At 44.5% G+C, this 20,602-nt stretch overlaps 1 protein-coding gene across 1 annotated transcript in view; it reads right to left on the bottom strand.

Moving 5' to 3' along the window:
* Window positions 1-20,308, bottom strand: part of KIF20B (kinesin family member 20B) — a 160,238-nt gene extending 139,930 nt beyond the window's left edge. Inside the window, exons 1-5 of the mRNA XM_040362115.1 lie at window positions 20,120-20,308; window positions 11,373-11,543; window positions 4,974-5,063; window positions 3,421-3,540; window positions 1,711-1,849 (exon numbers count right to left, since the gene is read on the bottom strand). Coding sequence (XP_040218049.1) covers window positions 1,711-1,849; window positions 3,421-3,540; window positions 4,974-5,063; window positions 11,373-11,543 — 520 coding nt within the window. The 5' untranslated portion in view covers window positions 20,120-20,308. The remainder of the gene's footprint in view (window positions 1-1,710; window positions 1,850-3,420; window positions 3,541-4,973; window positions 5,064-11,372; window positions 11,544-20,119) is intronic.
* Between the last annotated feature and the right edge of the window lie 294 nt (window positions 20,309-20,602).

Raw genomic sequence — 20,602 nt, 5'->3', positions numbered from 1 at the left:
TGGATAACATTTTCCAACACCCATTCCTTTGCCCCCTGTGACAGTGGGTGGGGGCTGCCCCTCATAGTCCGTCACATTTAAAATCTGTTGCCCTCCCCCCCCCCCCCCAAGCTGCATCATACATTCAAAGCTGTGAATAAAGCAAAATATCCCATCTGCCACCACAGCAGATGGACGGTAGTTTAGAATAAACTACAAGTGCAATGATCAGCATGCTGGTAGTCTATTCACACTTCCTCCCGCTTTCTAACTGAAGGGCCATACATAGAGAAAGCTGGAAGGAGATGGTGCCAGAATACAACATTGCACTCCCAAATCCACCGATTGCAGGTGCAATGATTAACAGACTCTGGTGGAAAGCATAAAATGCGCTTTTTTTCCCTGCAAAAAAATCTGTTATTTTTGCATTTATTTATTTTATTCCTACAGGTCAACTTGGCGTTTGCCGTGATACACAGTTCTGACTTCTTTCCCATATGTTCCAGATGTGATGACCAATGACCAAAGTTGCACTTCTTGTCTTTGCATCTTCACACACACACACAATGCAGGACAAGCTTTAATGTGGGCTGGCACACAGACCAGTGGCCACATTCCATCCTGATGACATGGCAAGTGGTCCTTCACTGTATGCGATATTAGCAAGAGGGGGTGGCAACAGAGACCAGATAGGAAGTAAAACAAAGGACTGTAGATAAAAGTTAAGTATTGCTCTGTGCTTAAGAAGAGCATATTTCAACGTTGTTAGCATAGAGGAACCGTTGAAGTTCTTTTCAGGTACTAGGTACATTAGCATGAACAGCAAAAAAAAATAAAAAAAATGAACAAGGATAGAGATGATAGATATAAGATACATTAGCAAGAGGGGTGGCAACAGAGACCATATCTCTCTATATAAATAAATAAAATCAGGGTGTCAGTGTGAATGAGGCCTTAAAACTAAACAGTTTCTGGTCCCGAGAAGACAAGATGAATGAAATGAAATGAATTGGTGGCTTTATAGCAGCATCTAGTGGTGAAACAAAGTCACTTAAAATTAAAATCAGTCCAACAGTCTGTTCATACAGAGACGAAAAAAATAATTATTAGGCAATGAATGCAAAGAGAAATCATGTCTGGCATTATTATGTAAAGCAATGTTTTTCAACCTTTTGGTCAAGGCACCCTTTAGAATTGCGCATAATCCTGTGGTCCACCAGTCTGAGGGTTTGCTCACACAAGCAGGTGCATCTGACTGAAAGCACTTTTTTGCATGTTCCCATGTGTATTTTTTTTTTTTTTTTAATAGGCTACTCTATGCTCATGAAACATGCAAAAAAAAGGTGCTGGCATGCTTTTTAAATTGCACCCTACCGAAATGCATGGTACTGAAGTACCATGCGTTTTAGTGTGTGCAAATGTACATGCTATTGATGGATGCATGGGGGTGCCATTAATAATTAATGGAGAGGTGCAGGGTGAGCTCTCACCCTCCTCTCTGTACAGACATTAGCCATTTACATTTAGGTAATGAAAGGGTTATATGTCCTTTTGCAGAACCCCAGTTGAAAAATCCTGATTTAAAAAAAAAAAAAAAAAAAAAAAAAGTAAAAAATAATAAAAAAAAAAAAAAAGAAGAAGCACACAACACACGCAAACACACACATTATTCACACAGCAACACAATTCAACAATAGCAGTCACAAAATATAGCAGATGAAAGTGGATTACCTTGGAATGTAAATGTTTTTCCAGCATTGGTAACACCATATGTGAAAATCAAGCGATTCTGACCTTTCATAAAATCAATCATTTGTTTCCTAATAGTACCCTCAAAAAACTGACTCTGTGTGGTCTCAGGGCCAAATACCTGTTAGACAAAAAAATAAAAAACACATGCAGAAAGACATAAGAATTTGGTTAAGACACACATAGGCACATTGTACAGCATCCAGCTAAAATATTAGGAGGATTTCAGACTAGAGTCCTTCACATCTGGGACAATTAACAAAAAATAGATGTAGGTTATTTCTACCCCATTATTAAAATATGAGAAACGAAATGCAATTGGCTAGGGGAATTTCTCGTTTCCAAACTAAATGCTTTAACCCAGGGCTCGACAAATCCCGGGCGCCAGGTCGCCATGGCGACTAGAAATAGGGTCCTGGCGACTTGGAAGGGGGGCAAAAAAAAAATGTTTTTTTTTTGTGAGCTGGCACCATCTGGTGGTGAGCCGTTGGTATTACAAGTTATTACCACCAGTTGGTATTACAAGTTAAACAGCAATTCTAATGTAATTTTTCACTGCCATCTTCTTCCCTCTAATTAGAACCCCCAAACATTATATATATTTTTTTATCCTAACACCCTAGAGAATAAAATGGCGATCGTTGCAATACTTTCTGTCACGCCGTATTTGCGCAGCGGTCTTGCAAGCGCACTTTTTTGGGGAAAAAATTACACTTTTTTTTTATTAAAAAATAAGACAACAGTAAAGTTATCCCCATTTTTTTTTTAATATTATGAAAGATAATGTTACGCCGAGTAAATTCATACCCAACATGTCACGCTTCAAAATTGCGTCCGCTCGTGGAATGCCGACAAACTTTTACCCTTTAAATTCTTCATAGGCGACGTTTAAAAAAATCTACAGGTTGCATGTTTTGAGTTACAGAGGAGGTCTAGGGCTAGAATTATTGCTCTCGCTCTACCAATCGCGGCAATACCTCACATGTGTGGTTTGAACACCATTTACATATGCGGGAGCTGCTCACGCAAGCTCGTCCGGACGGGGCGCTTTTTCTGGCTCCTTACTTTTTTAGCTGGCTCCTAGATTCCAAGCAAATTTGTCAACCCCTGCTTTAACCGCTTTGCGTCGGCGCCTCTCGGCCCTTTAAGAGATTTCAGATGCCTAGAGGCGGGGAGCTTATGATCAGGTGAATGCCGCAATTGACTGTCACAGAGGTCACAAAGACTCTTGCGACTGGAAACTTTCTGTTAGCCGACAGCAATTGTGTGGGGCTCGACCCACATGGCCGTGTTAATCATTCACAAAGTTGCATGAATGAGTCAACACCAAGTACCATCATCCTTTGCAGATGTAGACTTGTAGTTGAAGGGAGGTGGCCCAGCATATGGATGTATTGGAGGAGGGGACAATGACACTTCTAGGTGCTTGTAGTCTACATCTGTCAGTAGATTTTCAATTTTTTGGCAAAGCGACAGGAACATCTAAATAAAGACAATGGCTTTGTGAGGTGAAGTAAGCCACAGAGAATACAATCCAAAATTTAAGTCAACTATATATTAAGGAAAGTCCAGGGAGGTTCTTTAGAATTGTTGCTATGGATTGCTACAAAAAGGGGCACAGCCTTTATCAAACTCCTTGTTATTTTTAGCAGAACATATGAAGTTAGTACTGCAGACTTATTTAATTCTTACATGAGTAAAGGTGAATTTTTGAGCCACTGAACCACCGGCTTTGTCGCTTAGCCGACTAGCCTGTGAATGTTGTGGTGCCTTCACTAGGACACTGCAGGCATCTGGGATGCTGACACAATCCTGAAAGAGAAAAAATGTAAAAACATTATGTCAGAACATAAAGTTCAGAATAAAGGGCACCATTTGTATTGAGGAATAAGCCATTAAGAGTTACCATTTTTTAGCAAAGTTCAACAATGGCTTTTCTGGCCGTCTTACTGATCAAATGGTTACAGTAACTTCTTATTCAGTGGTCTGGCATGTGTATGCAGATCCAACTTCACTCAGGCCCCATTCACACTAGCATTTCTGCATTTAGCGTTGAGGGCCAATTCACACTATGTGCAGTGAAAAACAGTTTACCACAAGATAAAAACTTCTGTCACCTTAGGAAACTATTTTGTTTTTTTGTGTGTCCCTATGTGTCCCATTCACACTGCAATACAGCCTAGTGCTGCGATTAAAAAAAAAAAGGCAGACATGGTGCATTTTATCACAGTGCAATGGGCCAAATTGCAGGACAAGGTCAGGCCACCTGACATTGCAATGAAAGTGTATGTTTTGTATACTTCAAATAAAGCTTGTACAAAAATAAAACACACACACCCACGTGAGGAGACAGTGTCGCCAAGCGTCATCGGCGCCTCCGCACCTCAGGCCAAATGCGGTACTGCACACCCCAGAGCCTTGAATCCTACTCATCTTGCGAGACAACGCTCACAAAGCGAGTCAAATTATTATTATTTTTTTTTTAAAAAGCTTTTATTGCGAAACGCTCGTAAACCGCATTACTCGCAATCCGAGGCTTCGCTGGGACACTTGCTGGGAAGGAGTTTCCATCGAGGGTAATGTGTAATATGTGCTTCTTTCACTAACAGATCTTGCTGGGTTTTTTTCTCCCTGCTTTGCATGAAGAAGAAACAGTCAGGTTACTAATCTATGTACAGAGCCCTGTGTGTATGTAAACACAAGACTTAGTGAGGCGATTGGCTACAGCCGATAAGCAGGTGTCAGCTGCTTAAACATTGGCTGGGACCTGTTGACAAAATTCCAATGTAGCCAGTGACAGCATGGATTAGCAAGGGGCGCACTCATGGAGGACATTACATCCAGCCTGTCTGTGCCACCTGCCTGGCAGTAAATGTACTTTGGGCATGCAGGAGGTAGGTAAAGCACGTTTAGCTACGTTTACATGCTTTTAGCCACGTTTTGAGTGTCTAATCGGATCCTGGAGACACACACACACACACACACACACACACACACACACACACACACACACACACACACACACACACCATGTTTGAAAGTTCCAGTGAGAATGAAGCCTAAATTAGCTTCCTACATGTTCTGGGATAATGATTAAAAAAACACCTATCTTTCATAAGGTGGACAATAATGTCTGCCTCTGTATTTCTACAAGTACAGAAATCATTTCAAATATTTACAATTTAAACATGTATATATTCAGCTACTGTTTACATAGAGAAACAAGTGTGCTTTGCATCACTCACCTGCGATTCATTTTGCTCAATTTCAGACGTAGCAAGTGGTCGCACACGAAGATATACATGCATATGTTCTTTAGACTCGACAGCGCCTTTCTGAAATGAAAAGAGAACCTTATGAACCTTAACAGTCTAAACACATTTTATAACAGCTGATTGAAATTCTGCATGTTATCAGTGTACATGTGGGCTTATTCAAGGCAGTCTGCTTTCTGTTACACCTGTTTTTAAGGTTATAGCCGCTGCCCGATTGCTTCGGGGGCGAAGCAAAGAAAGATTGATTCTCATTTAAAAGTGATGAGTATAAAAGGGTATTTACCCTTTCACTGACAGGTCCATACAGACCTACAGAAGTGCCTGCAGGTGGCAAGGTCCGTACAGTGTTTGGACCTCATTTCTCCCTCTCCTATAAGTCTATGGTCTCTTCAATGACCATAAACCTATATCAGAAATGTTCATTAGACTCTGCTGAACAATTCTATAGCTCTGATCATCAGATTACAACCCGCTGATCACAGTTATTAACCTCAAATATGACCGCCCCACTTTCCTGTCCCTTGCCACTTCCCTGTCCCTTGCCTTACCACCTCCCTTCCACCTAAAACTACTTCTCCCCTCCAGCACACATTACCCCCCTCCCTCCAATCCAATGCGACCCCCGCGCAAACTGGATCCCCCACAGCTACCATCATAAGCCGGAATGCTTCTGCTGCTCCCACCGACTTTAGGTGCTGCATGGGGGCGGAAAAACAGTATGCAATTCACAACAGTGGATTGCCGTTAAAGGTAATCCCTGATGCGTTTCAATCTTAATGTTGTGGGGTGTGTATTGGTTGGGGGTGCTAGATCAATAGACTAAATTGCATACAATTCCATGAGTTGTATACAGAGAATATACACAGTGGGCTCAAAAATAACTTGGTATTTAATCCCAAAAAGGGTACTCATCATTTTATAGAAGTATTTAAAAACATGGTTCAGGAGGAAGTGAAAACAACTAAAAACCAAAAGATATAAAAATAATAACTAGTAATACTGACTAAGGATAGTTACAATAAGGAAGTACTCAGATTACTGGGCGACAAAACCACTTACAAAAAATTTAAAGGGGATCCCGCACAAAAGTTAAAAGCCGAATAGAATGGGTAAAAAAATGTAATAAAAATGGTAAAGATTTTAGATAAAAAGGAGGCTAAATATCTTGTTCCTCACATCCCCATACTCCCTGTTCTCTATATTGTCCCAAAAGTCCATAAATCAAAAGATAACTCCCCCAGGACGGCCCATACTGGGTGAGATTGGTTCCCTTTTCTCAAGAGTTGGGGAATATTTGGATATATTCTTGCAGCCTTTGGTTAGTTGGGAGAATCCAATTTTAAAGATAGCAGAGAACTCAAACTTCTCTCTGGACTAAAAATCAATGACGATACTTTATTAGTTACAGTGAATGTGGAATCCCTGTATACCAATATCAAACAAAAAGATGGGCTTGCTGCGGTCAAGTGAGCTTTGAAAAATCAATCCCATTTAAAAATCAGCACAGATTAACCACTTCAGCCCCAGACCATTTTACAATTTGGCACTGCGCTGCTTTAACTGGTAATTGCGCGGTCATGCAATGTTGTACCCAAACGAAATTTGCACACCTTTTTTCCCCACAAATAGAGTTTTCTTTTGATGGCATTCGATTGCCTCTGCGATTTTTATCAGAAGCCCTCATAGGGGGTTCCACGCTTACTATATCTTGCATACTCAACACTTTAGCCTCCTGGCTTTCATTCTTGCCATCCGGCTGTTTCAGGCCTTAAGTCTGCTCCTCAGAACAAACAGTTTCCTAGAGTTAAGCTCACACCTAGCTTACTCCTGATCAGCGCCTGGCTGCTTTATCACCAATGACATCTGCCTCCTGCAGACATGCAGCCTCTGACTCCTCTCAGAGGGATGGGAGTCCACGTGACTCCCAGGAACAGACTTCCTGTCTGTTGGGTGGGGCTCTGAGCCATAGTCAGGTCAGAACTAAATAGGCAAAACACACAGCTGTGCAATCAAAGGGTCTTTCTCTCCAAAATCTGGCGTAAACCAGCAATCTTTAAGGTAGCACAGAGTCCCACCACCACTATAATATATAAATATATTTTTATTAAATCATTTTAATAAGCTTAGCTTATTAGTTTAACTTAGAATCCACATAATGTCATTGTATGAATTAACCGGCATTTAATTACATTATTGCATTTTACTTTTTTATTATTGTTGTCATATCGCACTTCTATGTGTGGGATTATAGAAACCAGCCGAGCCTACTCAAACTGTTGCTGCATTTGTTCTCCTTAAATTTCACTAGATGGCACCATTTGCAATGTGCAATAGATTCCACCAATGATATTCGACCTGGGTAAATAAAAACGTACACTGTTCAGTGACCGGGACGCTTCCCGACGATGTCATTACGATGAAACGTACGTGGAGGCACATGCCAGTCACGTTTCCTCTTTCAGTTTCTGGATCCCACAACGGTGGAATGCACGCTGGTTTAATACAGCACGAGGGGGACAGCTGCTTCTCATCTCGAGTTTGGTATCAGATGCGGTATTCCTTTAGTGCCAAGGCAAGGTGCATTTTAAAGTAAGCGGCCATTTGGCATACGTTTTAAGTATTTGTTTAAATAAAAAACAGAATTAGGCTTTGCCCCTGCTTTTTTCCTGAACATTGTGTTGGGGTAACAACCACAGGCTTCTTCGCTTGGTGTGCACCAGTGAACGGAAGCAGATCCATAACCATACAACGCTCCACCTGACCTTTATTTTTTAGTTAAAGGGGTCATGGTGGTCTGGTGAGTAGGAATTTCTACCTCATTCACTGTATGGCATTTCGTTAGCTGTTGGCAATGGTCTAAGCTAGGGATGCACCGATGCCAGTTTAACACAGAGTATGAGTACCGGTACTTCTTTGCGACATGGGGGCAGAGGTGACAGCTGGTAAAGGGAAGGAGGCAACAGACAGAAGTAGTGACTGCAGACATGGTACAGGGCGAGAGCCCGGATCCAGTGCTCTGTGTGGACGGAAGTCAGAGCTGGACGAAGGAGGTGTGCAGCGAGGAGACAGGGCTTGCGGGCTGCACCTTGCAGGTAATGCCTGGGCAGGAAGGGGGTTTAAGTGCCCAGTAAGCAAGTGGTTAATAATATTTACTGAGCACCAATGTACTTTATTCATCTATGTATGCAATTTAGTCTATTGATCTAGTGCCCCCACATCTCACAAAGTTTGCAGTTCAATACTATGAGAGGGAATAGATATAGATATATAATTTTTTTTTTATTTATAGTCATTTTATAGCACAAGGTTCTTTAGAGTTCACAATCTTAATGTTGTATTTGATCTTCGAGGGGGGGGACGACGACGACGTGAACATCTATAAATGTATCATTACACAAATATTAATCCTACCTTAGGTAAAAACAGAATATTTATGACCAGAGCAAAAAACATCATTCCAGGATATTTCGATGACAATCAAACAAGGGACAGGCAGAGAGTTTAGATCTATCTGCAAGAGGTCCCACGTGATCATTAGGCATGCGGGGGTGTCAGCGGCACTCGCACGCACGCACGCACACACTAACACACAATGTACTAATGTATAAAGAGGTATACAAGTTTGCCTACAATCAAATAACCTACTGCTATATATCAGTTAGGATTACACACAAAAAAATAAAAATTGTATATCACAGGTTAGTTACCTTTGACAACCATGTATAGATATCAGTCTGACAGGATAGTTTAGACATTTAAAATTCACCCACTAATAGATTATATAAATAAAATGGCACTGTGAACATCTCCATCTTTGTGATGAATGTATAATCCAACCACTGCCTCTACCCGTTTGATAGACTGATATACCATACCTGTGCTATACAATTTTTTGTACAATCCTCACTTTGAACCCAACTGATATATAGCAGTTAGTTATTTGATTGTAGGCAAACTTATATACATGTACACTGCATGTGTTCCGTTGCCTTCAACTGACCCCCCCGCATACCCAATAATTACATATGACCTCTTGCAGATGGAGCTGAACTCCCTGCCTGCCCCTTGGTTGATTGACCCTCATGGGAATATCCTGGTGTGATGTTTTTGGTAATTTGCTCTGGTTATAAATATTTTGTTTCCACCTAAGGTAGGATTTATTCCAATATCCTGGATTCCTGTATATACAGGTTGAGTCTCTAAATGAGTATTATAATGAACACTAATATTGTGTATTATTAAATTATAGATGGTCGGATTTTTTTCCCCCTGAAGATCAAACACAACATTAAAACGCATCAGGTTACCTTTAATGGCAATCCATCTATTATGAAAACATTTTTGTACACCAGAGCTCTTGCTGTTGTCTTTTTTTTGTGTATGCATTTTCCCCTCTCCAACCTTATATTGTTTTTGATGCAATGTGATACAAGAAAACTTTTTACAAAAACAAACAATATATTTTTATAAACACAAGTAGTTATTTACTTGCAAGCTGCGTATAGGCCCATGGGAGTATTTTTTTCCCACATACAATATTTGGGTTAGCAGCGCTCTGTCCACAACCAGGGGAGGTGGGTCCCAATCTTTGTTTAAAACATGCGTTTACCAACCTCCCCCGGTAGTACAGTGGGCGCAGGCAGCGATCGTTCCCTATATGTCCACCGACAGCTGATCCTAGTGAACCACAAGTGTTACCATGTATCAGACTCTCAGTACTGAATGAAGAATCTCTATACAGACTCCTTATGTCATTTATGTAAAGCGGTACAGAGGAATGACTATCTTCAGTCCCTTTCTCGGTCTCAAAAAAAAAAAAAAAAAAAAAAAAAAAAAAAAAGGATATTTTTTGGTTGATGTCAACCCGTACCCAACCCCCCCCAAGGTTCACCCGCACTAAGCCTCCAACCCTCCATGGATTAGTCTGCTTCCCCGATGCGCCTCCTGTCCCGATTGGCTGGAAGGAAAAGCCGGAAGACGATAGAAAATATTAATTCGCTATTGTCACAAGTGGGTGGGTTTGGGATGCAATGCTCTGTGCCCAGAGCTCAACCTTTTTCAAGCCAATTAGAGCCTCAGGTGTACGAGTCCCGCGCCCTTGGGGGGCGCAGCACTACCAGTGCCCTAAATAGACCGGCCGTTAAGACCCCTTTGCACATGGAGCGGACTCTGCCAAGAAGATCCACCTGCTCAGCAGGTGGATGACAGGTCTGCATCCTGTCCGCTGAAGCAGAGCAGACACAGCCCCACTGTGCTCTATGGGGCGGTCAGAAGGAAACAGACCGCCTGTCCATTTCCATTGGATACCATCCGATTCGATCTGCTAGATGTATGGGGAATGGAATCCCCATCCGTCGGTTTTCAGCGGACTGGACCAGATGCAGGCAGGTGACACATGTCCATTTACATCAGCCTCTCCATTGAGAAAAATAAAATAAAAAATAATGGGTGGTCTGATTCAGGCTGGGGGAAAATAAATAAAATGTATTCGATGTAAAAATTATTATATATATATATAATTTTAGGATTTCACCTCTCCTCTCCGCATTCTCTCCCCCCCCCCCCCATGACTGGCACTGAGAATCCTCCTATTACCAGGTGCAGACCCTCACAAACGACCCTCCTGTGTCCCACCTGTCCTGATAGCCTCTCCGGGGTGTGCAGGGGAGAAGTCTGCCCGATCCCCGGGAAAGGGCCGCAAGGCCGGCCCGTTGCGGACTAGGCCGAAGCTTCCCCCCAAAAAAAAAAATTCCCGCAGCTCCTCAGGACCGTCGCTAGAGTCCTCCTCCTACCAGGTGCAGACTCTCACAACTGACCCTCCTGCCTTGGTGGCCTTGGTGGCCTCTATGGGGTGTGCAGGGGAGAAGTCAACCCAAAGCGATCCTGGGAAAAGGCCACGAGGCCGGACGCCCCTGACTAAGCCAAGGCCGTGGCCTCGCCTAAAACTCCTGCCTGCAGCTCCTTAGGACCAGTGCACTATCCATCTCAATATAAATAAATATCGCCCAGCTCTAAGTCTGATTGGGCCTGCATAAAAAACGATCAGGCAGACCGGATCGGTATGCTTGTTTGAAAGGGGCCCTAGGCCATCTTCACATAGGGCATACACATGATGTCATTTGGAATTTAGCAACTGCACGAACAGAGCCGTTGCTCCCAATTTTACATCCATGTAGGTCCACATGCATGTCCCCGAATGCAGACAGTGTGAGCTCAGGGTCATGTACCCACACAGATGTCAGATTGGGAAAACCAGCTATGCTTGTGTAGCCATTGCATCCCAATTGACATAAATGGAAAAAAATGCAAAAATGGAGCACATGGCCTGGCATCAAAAGGGTTAAATGAAAACTTTGGTTTCTGTCTCACCTGGGAAGTGTCAGCATCTCCAATCAATGAAAACTTCTCTGAGAGATTTGTTCTGATATCGGATACCTCTTGTGGTTCACTCCTTTCTGGATAAGTTATTGCTGTCCCAAGATAGGATGGTCTTGGATGAGGACGATGATCTTGGTTTGGATTCATATTTCCTAAAAACATCTTAGGAATTAAAGAGACAGCATTCAATTTTTTTTTATATATAAAAGAGTAAAAACCAAAGGGCACCATATATGCACCCTGATATTTTACACTCCACTATCACACATACAGGCTGATTTTAGAGCATCAAAAAAACAAGATCATTTTTACAACCAACGTCCAAATTCTCATGAACAGATGACAGTGCTGCATGGACTTCCATATAGCATAAGCATACCAGGCAAGAGGACAGCGCAAACATAAGCTGGCCATACATTATATCGTTTTCTCGTTCAAATTCCTTTAAATATACCTTCAACTATGTAGTACAAGGGCCTGCCCGATTGCATAAAAATTGAAAGTGTACAAGAAAATTGTATAATGTATGGCCAGCCTTAAAGAGGATGTAAACCCTCCATATACCCAGTGAAGTGAACAGCCTAACACAAAGTTTGACAAATTTGCTTGGAATCTAGGAACCAGCTAAAAAAGTTAGGAGGTAGAAAACACGCCCGTCCCGCCGAGCTCACGCGCAGAAGCGAACGCATATGTGAGTAACGCCCGCATATGAAAACGGTATTCAAACTAGGGTTGTCCAGATACCGATACCAGTATCGGTATCGGTACCGATACCGAGTATTTGCGGGAGTACTCGCGCAAATACCCCCGATACCTAAATAGAATACTTCCCCCCCCCCCGCCGCATCGAGGGACATGGCTAGAGGGACATTGCTGCATATGTGAGGGACATGGCTAGTGGGACATGGCTGCATATGTGAGGGACATGGCTAGAGGGACATGGCTGCATATGTGAGGGACATGGCTAGAGGGACATGGCTGCATATGTGAGGGACATGGCTAGAGGGACATGGCTGCATATGTGAGGGACATGGCTAGAGGGACATGGCTGCATATGTGAGGGACATGGCTAGAGGGACATGGCTGCATATGTGAGGGACATGGCTAGAGGGACATGGCTGCATATGTGAGGGACATGGCTAGAGGGACATGGCTGCATATGTGAGGGACATGGCTGCATATGTGAGGGACATGGCTGCATATGTGAGGGACATGGCTAGAGGGACATGGCTGCATATGTGGGGGACACATGGCTGCATTTGGGGACACATTTAAAAAAAGTATCGGTATTCGGTATCGGCGACTACTTGAAAAAAAGTATCGGTACTTGTACTCGGTCCTAAAAAAGTGGTATCGGGACAACCCTAATTCAAACCACACATGTGAGGTATTGCCGCAATTGGTAGAGCAAGCACAACGATGATAGCCCTAGACCTCCTCTGAACATGCAACCTGTAAACATTTTTAAACGTCGCCTATCGAGATTTTAAAGGGTAAAAGTTTGTCGCCATTCCACGAGCAGACGCAATTTTGAAGCACGACATGTTGGGTATCAATTTACTCGGCATAACATTATCTTTCACAATAAATAAATAAATAAATAAATAAATTTAAAAAAAAGGTTTTTTTTTTTTTTTTTAACCACTTGACCACTGGGCACGAAAACCCCCTTAATCACCAGACCAATTTTCAGCTTTCGGTGCTCTCACAATTTGAATGACAATTACTCAGTCATACAACATTGTACCCATCTGAAATTTTTGTCCTTTTTTTCCCACAAATAGAGCTTTCTTTTGGTGGTATTTGATCACCTCTGCGGTTTTTATTTTTTGCGCTATAAAAGAAAAAAGACTGAAAATTCTGTAAAAAAAAAAATCTAGTTTCTGTCATATTAGCAGGTTATTTCTCACACACAGCATATGCATACTACAAATTACACCCCAAAACACATTCTGCTATTCCTCCCGAGTATAGCGATACCACATGTGTGCGACTTTTACACAGCGTGGCCACATAGAGAGGCCCAACATGCAGGGAGCACCATCAGGCGTTCTGGAGCACCCAGGCCAATTCTGACATTTCTCTCCTACATGTAAAAATCATCATTTATTTGCTAAAAAAATTACATAGAAACCCAAAACATTATATATGCTTTTTTTTCAAAGACCCTAGAGAATACAATGGCGGTTGTTGCAACTTTTTATCTTGCACGGTATTTTCGCAGCAATTTTTTGAACGCGTGTTTTTAAAAAAAAAACAGTTTTGTGCTTAAAAAAAAAAAAAAAAACAGTAAAGTTAGCCCAATGTTTTTGCATAATATGAAAGATGAAGTTACGCCGAGTAAATAGATACCCAACATGTCACCCTTCAAAATTGCACACGCTCGTGAAATTGTGCCAAACGTTGCTACTTAAAAATCCCCATAGGCGACGTATTGCAAGGTATTGGAGTATTGAGGGTATTGCGGAGTATGGGGGGGTATTGCAGAGTATGGGGGGGGGTATTGCAGAGTATGGGGGGGGGTATTGCAGAGTATGGGGGGGGGTATTGCAGAGTATGGGGGGGGGTATTGCAGAGTATGGGGGGGGGTATTGCAGAGTATGGGGGGGGGTATTGCAGAGTATGGGGGGGGGTATTGCAGAGTATGGGGGGGGGTATTGCAGAGTATGGGGGGGGGTATTGCAGAGTATGGGGGGGGGTATTGCAGAGTATGGGGGGGGGTATTGCAGAGTATGGGGGGGGTATTGCAGAGTATGGGGGGGGGTATTGCAGAGTATGGGGGGGGGTATTGCAGAGTATGGGGGGGGGTATTGCAGAGTATGGGGGGGGGTATTGCAGAGTATGGGGGGGTGGGTATTGCAGAGTATGGGTGGGTGGGTATTGCAGAGTATGGGGGGGTGGGTATTGCAGAGTATGGGGGGGTGGGTATTGCAGAGTAAAATAAAAAAAATGATGAGTGCAATACTCTGCAATACCCCACCCCATACTCTGCAATACCCCACCCCATACTCTGCAATACCCCACCCCATACTCTGCAATACCCCACCCCCCCAGGGTGGGTATTGCAGAGTATGGGGTGGGGTATTGCAGAGTATGGGGTGGGGTATTGCAGAGTATTGCACTCATCATTATTTTTATTTTGCAGAGTATTGCGCAGGGATGGCTGGATCTGTGACTGCAATTGTCACAGATCCAGCCCACAGTGCGGCGGCTGCTGCTGCCGCCCGATCCCCCCCCCCCTCCCTCTCCTCTCACACTGTACCGAACGGTACAGAGAGGAGAGGGAGGAACCGGCGTCATTACATGACGCCGGTTTGTTTACAAGTGATCGCGCCGTCATTGGACGGCGCGATCACGTGGTAAGGAGCCGCTTCCATTGGCTCCTTACCGCGATCCGTGTTGCTGCGGGTCCCGTGGACCCGCCGAGCGCCGGTGATCGCGTGTGCGCGCCCGCTCGGGCGCGCAATTGTGACTCTCTGGGAGGACGTATATTGACGCCCTCCTAGAGTTAGGTAACCGCCTTGTAGCCGTATTTCGGCTATAGGGCGGTTACCAAGTAGTTAAGTGTATTTTTCCCCCCAAAAAAAGTGCGCTTGTAAGACCGCTGCACAAATACGGTGTGACAGAAAGTATTTCAACGACCGCCATTTTATTCTCTGAGTGTTAGAATAAAAAATATATATAATGTTTGGGGGCTCCAATTAAAGGAAAAGAGATGGCAGTGAAAACACTGGGGAAGCTCCATTAGAATTGCTTGTTTACTTGTCATGCCAACGGCCACCACAAGATGGCGCCAGATCACAGAAGGACGCTTAGGCCGGCAGAAGGACGCAAAGCCACGGCCTCAATTACAGTATCCTGTGTCTCCGTACGCCCCCCACCGCACGATCGCGCCAGCCAGTAATTGAGGCCGCGGCTTTGCAGCCTTCTGCAGGCCTAAGCTTCCCTGGGCGCCAGTTTGCTAATTTTAGTCACAATTGCGACCAGATTTTGTCGAGCCCTGGCCCAACATAATACACAGGGATAAACCAAATCTCCCTACATAGGTTTTACATGCATATCTGCTGTCTTCACATTTATATACGGTTATAGAAAGTTCAGATCCTGTTGGGAGATTTTCTCTTCCTGGTTAACACAGAGGGGGTTATTTACAAAAGGCAAATCCACTTCGCACTTCAAGTGCACTTGGGAGTGCAGTCACTGTAGATCTGAGGGAAAGATCTGAAACGAGGGGAAGCTCTGCTGATTTTTATCATCCAATCATGTGCAAGCTAAAATGCTGTTATTTATTTTCCTTGCATGTCCCCCTCAGATCTACAGCGACTGCACTTCCAAGTGCACTTTCAGTGCAAAGTGGATTTGCCGATCGTAAATAACCCCCAGAGTGTGATGTCTGGGCATACAGTCAATATAGCCAATATTGCTGATTGGAGGAAAGTCACACACCCCCTCTCATCATAGGCAGAGACTCTCAGGGGTGTTTTGTAACAGGGCCAGCTGCCTGCTAATCTATTAATAGCAACCTCCCCAGACAGAAATTTCAGGCTGCTTTTATCTGATGTGTCCAATAATTTGCCAGGAGGCTGATAATGGTCCAGGAGAGAGCTATGGGACTTGGCTCTTTGAAGAGAGATAACAAAATACTGCAGATATATGTGCCCAGCTCAAATTTCATGAATTGGGTTTACATCCACTTTAAGCTGATATGGGTATCCAGTGCAGTGCTGCTCAACTCCAATTTGTTTTGTGCGAGGCCATTTAGCCCAATGTTTGTACACAGATTAGTAGGGCTGCAACTAATGATTATTTTCATAAATCCATTAGTTGGCCGATTATTGTTTTGATTAATCGGATAATAGCCTTAAAAAAAAAAAATTAGCATTTAAAAAAAAAAAATTTGGGCCAATTTGTTGTTGGGCAGATTACAAAAAACAAATGCAGCAAAAACACATTACATGCTTTTCTGCAGCTTCTCCATTGAAGTATATTGACCCAAAAAAAAAAACCATATAGGCTTGTTGTGTTTAAACGCAAGACATTTTCTGTATTACTTAGCAGAGCAATAATGGAACTTCTGCTTTTCCGAATCCCAGGTATTTTCTCCCTCTTCCGGGCATAGATCACTGCAGTGACTGTTGTGACCTACACCACATCTGGCGCTTAATCCGCCCCCAGCTTTCTTCTGGGAGATGCACGGGTCCATAGTTATGCAGCGCAATTGCTTACTTGCGCCGGCGTTTCGAATGCTCCTGATTCAGGAACCTCGATACGCCGACTGCAGCCTAAGATATGACTGGCATAAGGCTCCTTATGCCGTCGTATCGTAGGCTGCATTCTTACGCAGGCCGCTAGGTGGCGTCCCCTTAGTGGTCAGCGTATAGTATGCAAATTGCATACCAACGCCGATTCACAACCCTACGCGAGCCCTGCGTACGCAGTTTACGTTGTTTCCGTTCGTCAGGGGTTCCGCGTAAGGCTGCTCCTGCTATTAGCAGGGGCAGCCAATGCTACGTATACCCGTCGTTCCCGCGTCGCAAAATTAAAATTTAACGTCGTTTGCGTAAGTGAATCGTGAATGGCGCTGGACGCCATTTACGTTCACGAAAGTTTCCCGACGGAGCATGCGCACTACGTTCGACATGGGAACACGCCCAATTTAAATGATCCACGCCCCCTACGGGATCATTTAAATTAGGCGCCCTTACGCCGGGCAGTTTTAAGGAGCGCCCGCGCAAATTGCGTAGCTACTGCTTCATGAATGAAGCGCAGCGCAGATAATTTGCGTAGGCGCAGGCTAAAACCGGTACGCTGCGCCTCCGTAAGAAGTGCGCAGCAGTACCTGAATCTACCCCATGGATATCAGATTAGGAGCAGTGTCTATGCAGATGCTGCACGTTTGTTTTTTTAATAACAAACATGTTATACTTATCTGCTCTGTGCAGTTGGTTTTGCACAGAGCAGCCCCGATCCTCCTCTACTCGGGTCCCTTTTCGCTGCTCCTGGTCCCTCCCTCCTGTTGGGCACCCCCCCCAGTAAGAAGCTTGCTATGATGGCACCCGGGCCAAGTTGCAGCTCCATTTGTCCATTCAGACACGGAGCTGTCATTTGACCCTGCGTACTCTTTCATGATTGGCTAAGTGACTTTCACAGCCGCTGGAGCCAATGACATCACTGCTGTGTCTCAGCCAATCAGGAGGGAGAGTCCCAGACAGCTGAGGGGCTCGTGGAGATCATTGGATAGAAATGGGGCTCAGGCAAGTATTGGGGGGGGGCTGCTACACACAGAATGCTTTTTTTTAATCTTAAAGCGAATGTAAAGTCTTGTTTAAAAATAAACATGTTATACTTATCTGTTCTGTGAAGTTGATATTGCACAAAGCATCCCTAATCCTCCTCTTTTTGGGTCCCTCTTCGCTGCTCCTGCCTCCCCCCCCCCCCTCCTGTTGAGTGCCCTCCACAGCAAGTAGCTTGCTGTGGGGGCACCCGAGCCAAGCTGCAGCTCTGTGTGTCCACTCAGACATGGAACTGCCTCTTGGCCTCTCCCCCCTGACTTGCTAAATGACTTTGATTGACAGCCTCGGGAGCCAATGGTGCTGCTGCTGTGTCTCAGCCAATCAGGACAGTCCTGGATGCCCGAGGGGCCCGTGGGCATTGCTGGACAGAAAGGATGCTCAAGTAATAGGGGGGCTGCTCACAGAAGGTTTTTAATCTTAAAGGGGTTGTAAAGGTTCATCCTATGCATTAAAGTGGATGTAAACCCGAAAATTTGTATTTATTTTTTTCTTGTCACAATGTACAGTATAAGATTTCCTATCATCTGTGCCCAGTCTTGCCACACAGAGTTAATCCAGCTCTGAGGAATCCTCTTTTATTGTTCAGTGAAATAAAACAGACTTACAGAAAAAAAAAAGTCTGTTCCGCCCCCTTGCTGTGAATGACAGGTTATTTACATATCTCATGCACCCCACTCTTTTCTGAAGTCATGTGGTTACTTTTCTGGATTTTGACTGGATGTTAGTGATCATAGCAGAATTTAGTGTAAGGCATACACAAGAGAAAATGCATGTTGACAAGGGGAGTGTATAGGTGGGCGGAGAGTCTACTGACATCATGACTCCACCCACAGAGCTCCAGACAACAGACCCACCCACAGAATCTGCAGTTTTTCAGTTCTTATGACAGACAGAGGGGAGACATGTGACAGGTAAGGATACATGCAGGAGGCATCTATATCCTTATAGATCAGCACTATGGCTGTAGTTTAGAAAGGATGAGAGTGGGTTTACATCCACTTTAAGGTGAAAAAACATCCGACGATTAGCGCCCCCCTGTTTACTTACCCGAGTCCTCGAAAGTCCCACTTCGAGAACGTGCTTGATCTCGGCCCGGTCTTCACGGCTCATCATTGGATAGATTGATAGCAGCGCAGCCATTGTCTCGTGTTGCTGTCCATCAACTCCAATGACGCGAGGGGGCGGGGCCAAATCCTGTAGTGGGCGGCTATGGACGCCAACTACAGGACTCAGGAGCGTGCTCGCAAGGTAACCCCCTTGGGAGAGCGCTTCCCAGGGGGGTTATCAGAAGTGAGGAGGAGCTGAGACAGCTGCCTTGGGACCTCAGAAGAAGAGAATCGGGGCCACTCTGTGTAAAACAAGCTGCACAGTGGATGTTTGGTATTTATTTATTTTTTTAATTGAACCTTTCCAACCCCTTTAATGCAAAGAAAGCATTAGGATAAAAAACCTTCTGCCTTTACAACCCCTTTAAGAATGCATCACACCACCCTCACCAGCATACACCAGTCCTCACCCTCCCAGCATGCCGTGTCATGTGAATGAGCCAGACAGGCTGTTGCACTTGAAAAGGCAGAACTCTTGCCATTTAGGCTGCATTCACACCTAGGCGTAGGCGATTTGCGGCGTTTTGTACAGAGATTTGCCGCGACAAATTGCGGCGTTTTTCCCCGCGGTTTTTTACAGGTCATTGGCATCAATGTAAAACGCCCAAGCCGCCCGATTCGCACGTCAAAAAAGGGTCCGGGACTTGTTTGAAATTCATGCGTTTTGCGTTGGAGATGTGAACCATCTCCATAGAGAATAATGTTATTTTTCCCCTCTAGCGTCTTTGAGCATCACGCTTCAGGCGACAAAACGCTCAGGTGTGAATGCAGCCTCACAGAATACTGTGTAGCAGTCAAAGGAACCTCAGATATTCTTTCATCATAAATATTTACCAGGATGTTTCCTCCATATACACTAAGGGAGCATTAGTACCCTAGTAAGGCTTGTTTGTTTACATCATTTAGCTTTCCCTTTACTTCCTGTCTTCTAGACAAAACAGGAAGTGAGAGGAAATCCCTGGGTGTCACCAGAATGAGTGTCCCCATTGGAAGATTTCCCCTCTATTTCTGTTCTGGTGTCAACCCAAAATTTGGAAATTCATTTTATTTTAATAGTAAACAGGACACATAGAAGGGGAGTCTCCCTATTGGGGGCAGAAAAAGCAATAAGAACTGTCAGGGGTTCTATCCAAACTGGAAAGCAGAGTTGTGTCTTCAGTTCGTATAGAGACTGCTACCGGTACTGAGTGTCCCCGGGGATGGATGTACGGAGCACTGCACACAGGGGACACCCTCCATACACAACACCCGGAATACACCCCGAAAGGAAACTAGAAGGCCAGACTTCCTGGGACCTGTTAGCCCCCCTCCCCCTCGCCAGACACGGAGCTCAGCTCACCGTACTAAAAGGCGCTCTCTTCAATAAATCCCCGGGACCGCGGCCACCATTCGCCCGTTGCCGCCACCGTCTCTTTTTAAATTCCTCCAATCCAGAGTCGCCGCCGGCCGAACTGTATTATGGGAAGAGGCGTCCCAGCTTTCAGCAGAAATGTTGCTTGAGTTATTGCGCACGCGCAGCAACTCAAACGGCATCGAAGGCAATCGGAAAGGTCCTCCCCACAATTGTCATTCATCTCTCCTGACACGCCTAGGCACCTCCCAGCATTCTACCTAGCCAGACGTCTTTTCCTGCTCTCTATATCCCGCCTACTTCTCTAAAACACCGCCTACTTTGGGATTGATGTCCGCCAATAAGCGCTGTTCCGCTCTGTTATAAACACCGTCAGCCGCTTCTTTTCCAGTGTGTCAGATATTCTCCCCGTACGGTGGGATGTAGAGCGCCTCTATGTTCCGCCTGAGGGGGAAGGGAGCCACAACCCCT

The sequence above is a fragment of the Rana temporaria genome, chromosome 8 (genome assembly GCF_905171775.1).
Source record: "Rana temporaria chromosome 8, aRanTem1.1, whole genome shotgun sequence".
In the NCBI taxonomy this organism is placed as follows: Eukaryota; Metazoa; Chordata; class Amphibia; order Anura; family Ranidae; genus Rana; species Rana temporaria.
The sequence above is the reverse complement of the archived record's forward strand: the minus strand, read 5'-3'. Positions and strand labels throughout refer to the sequence as shown.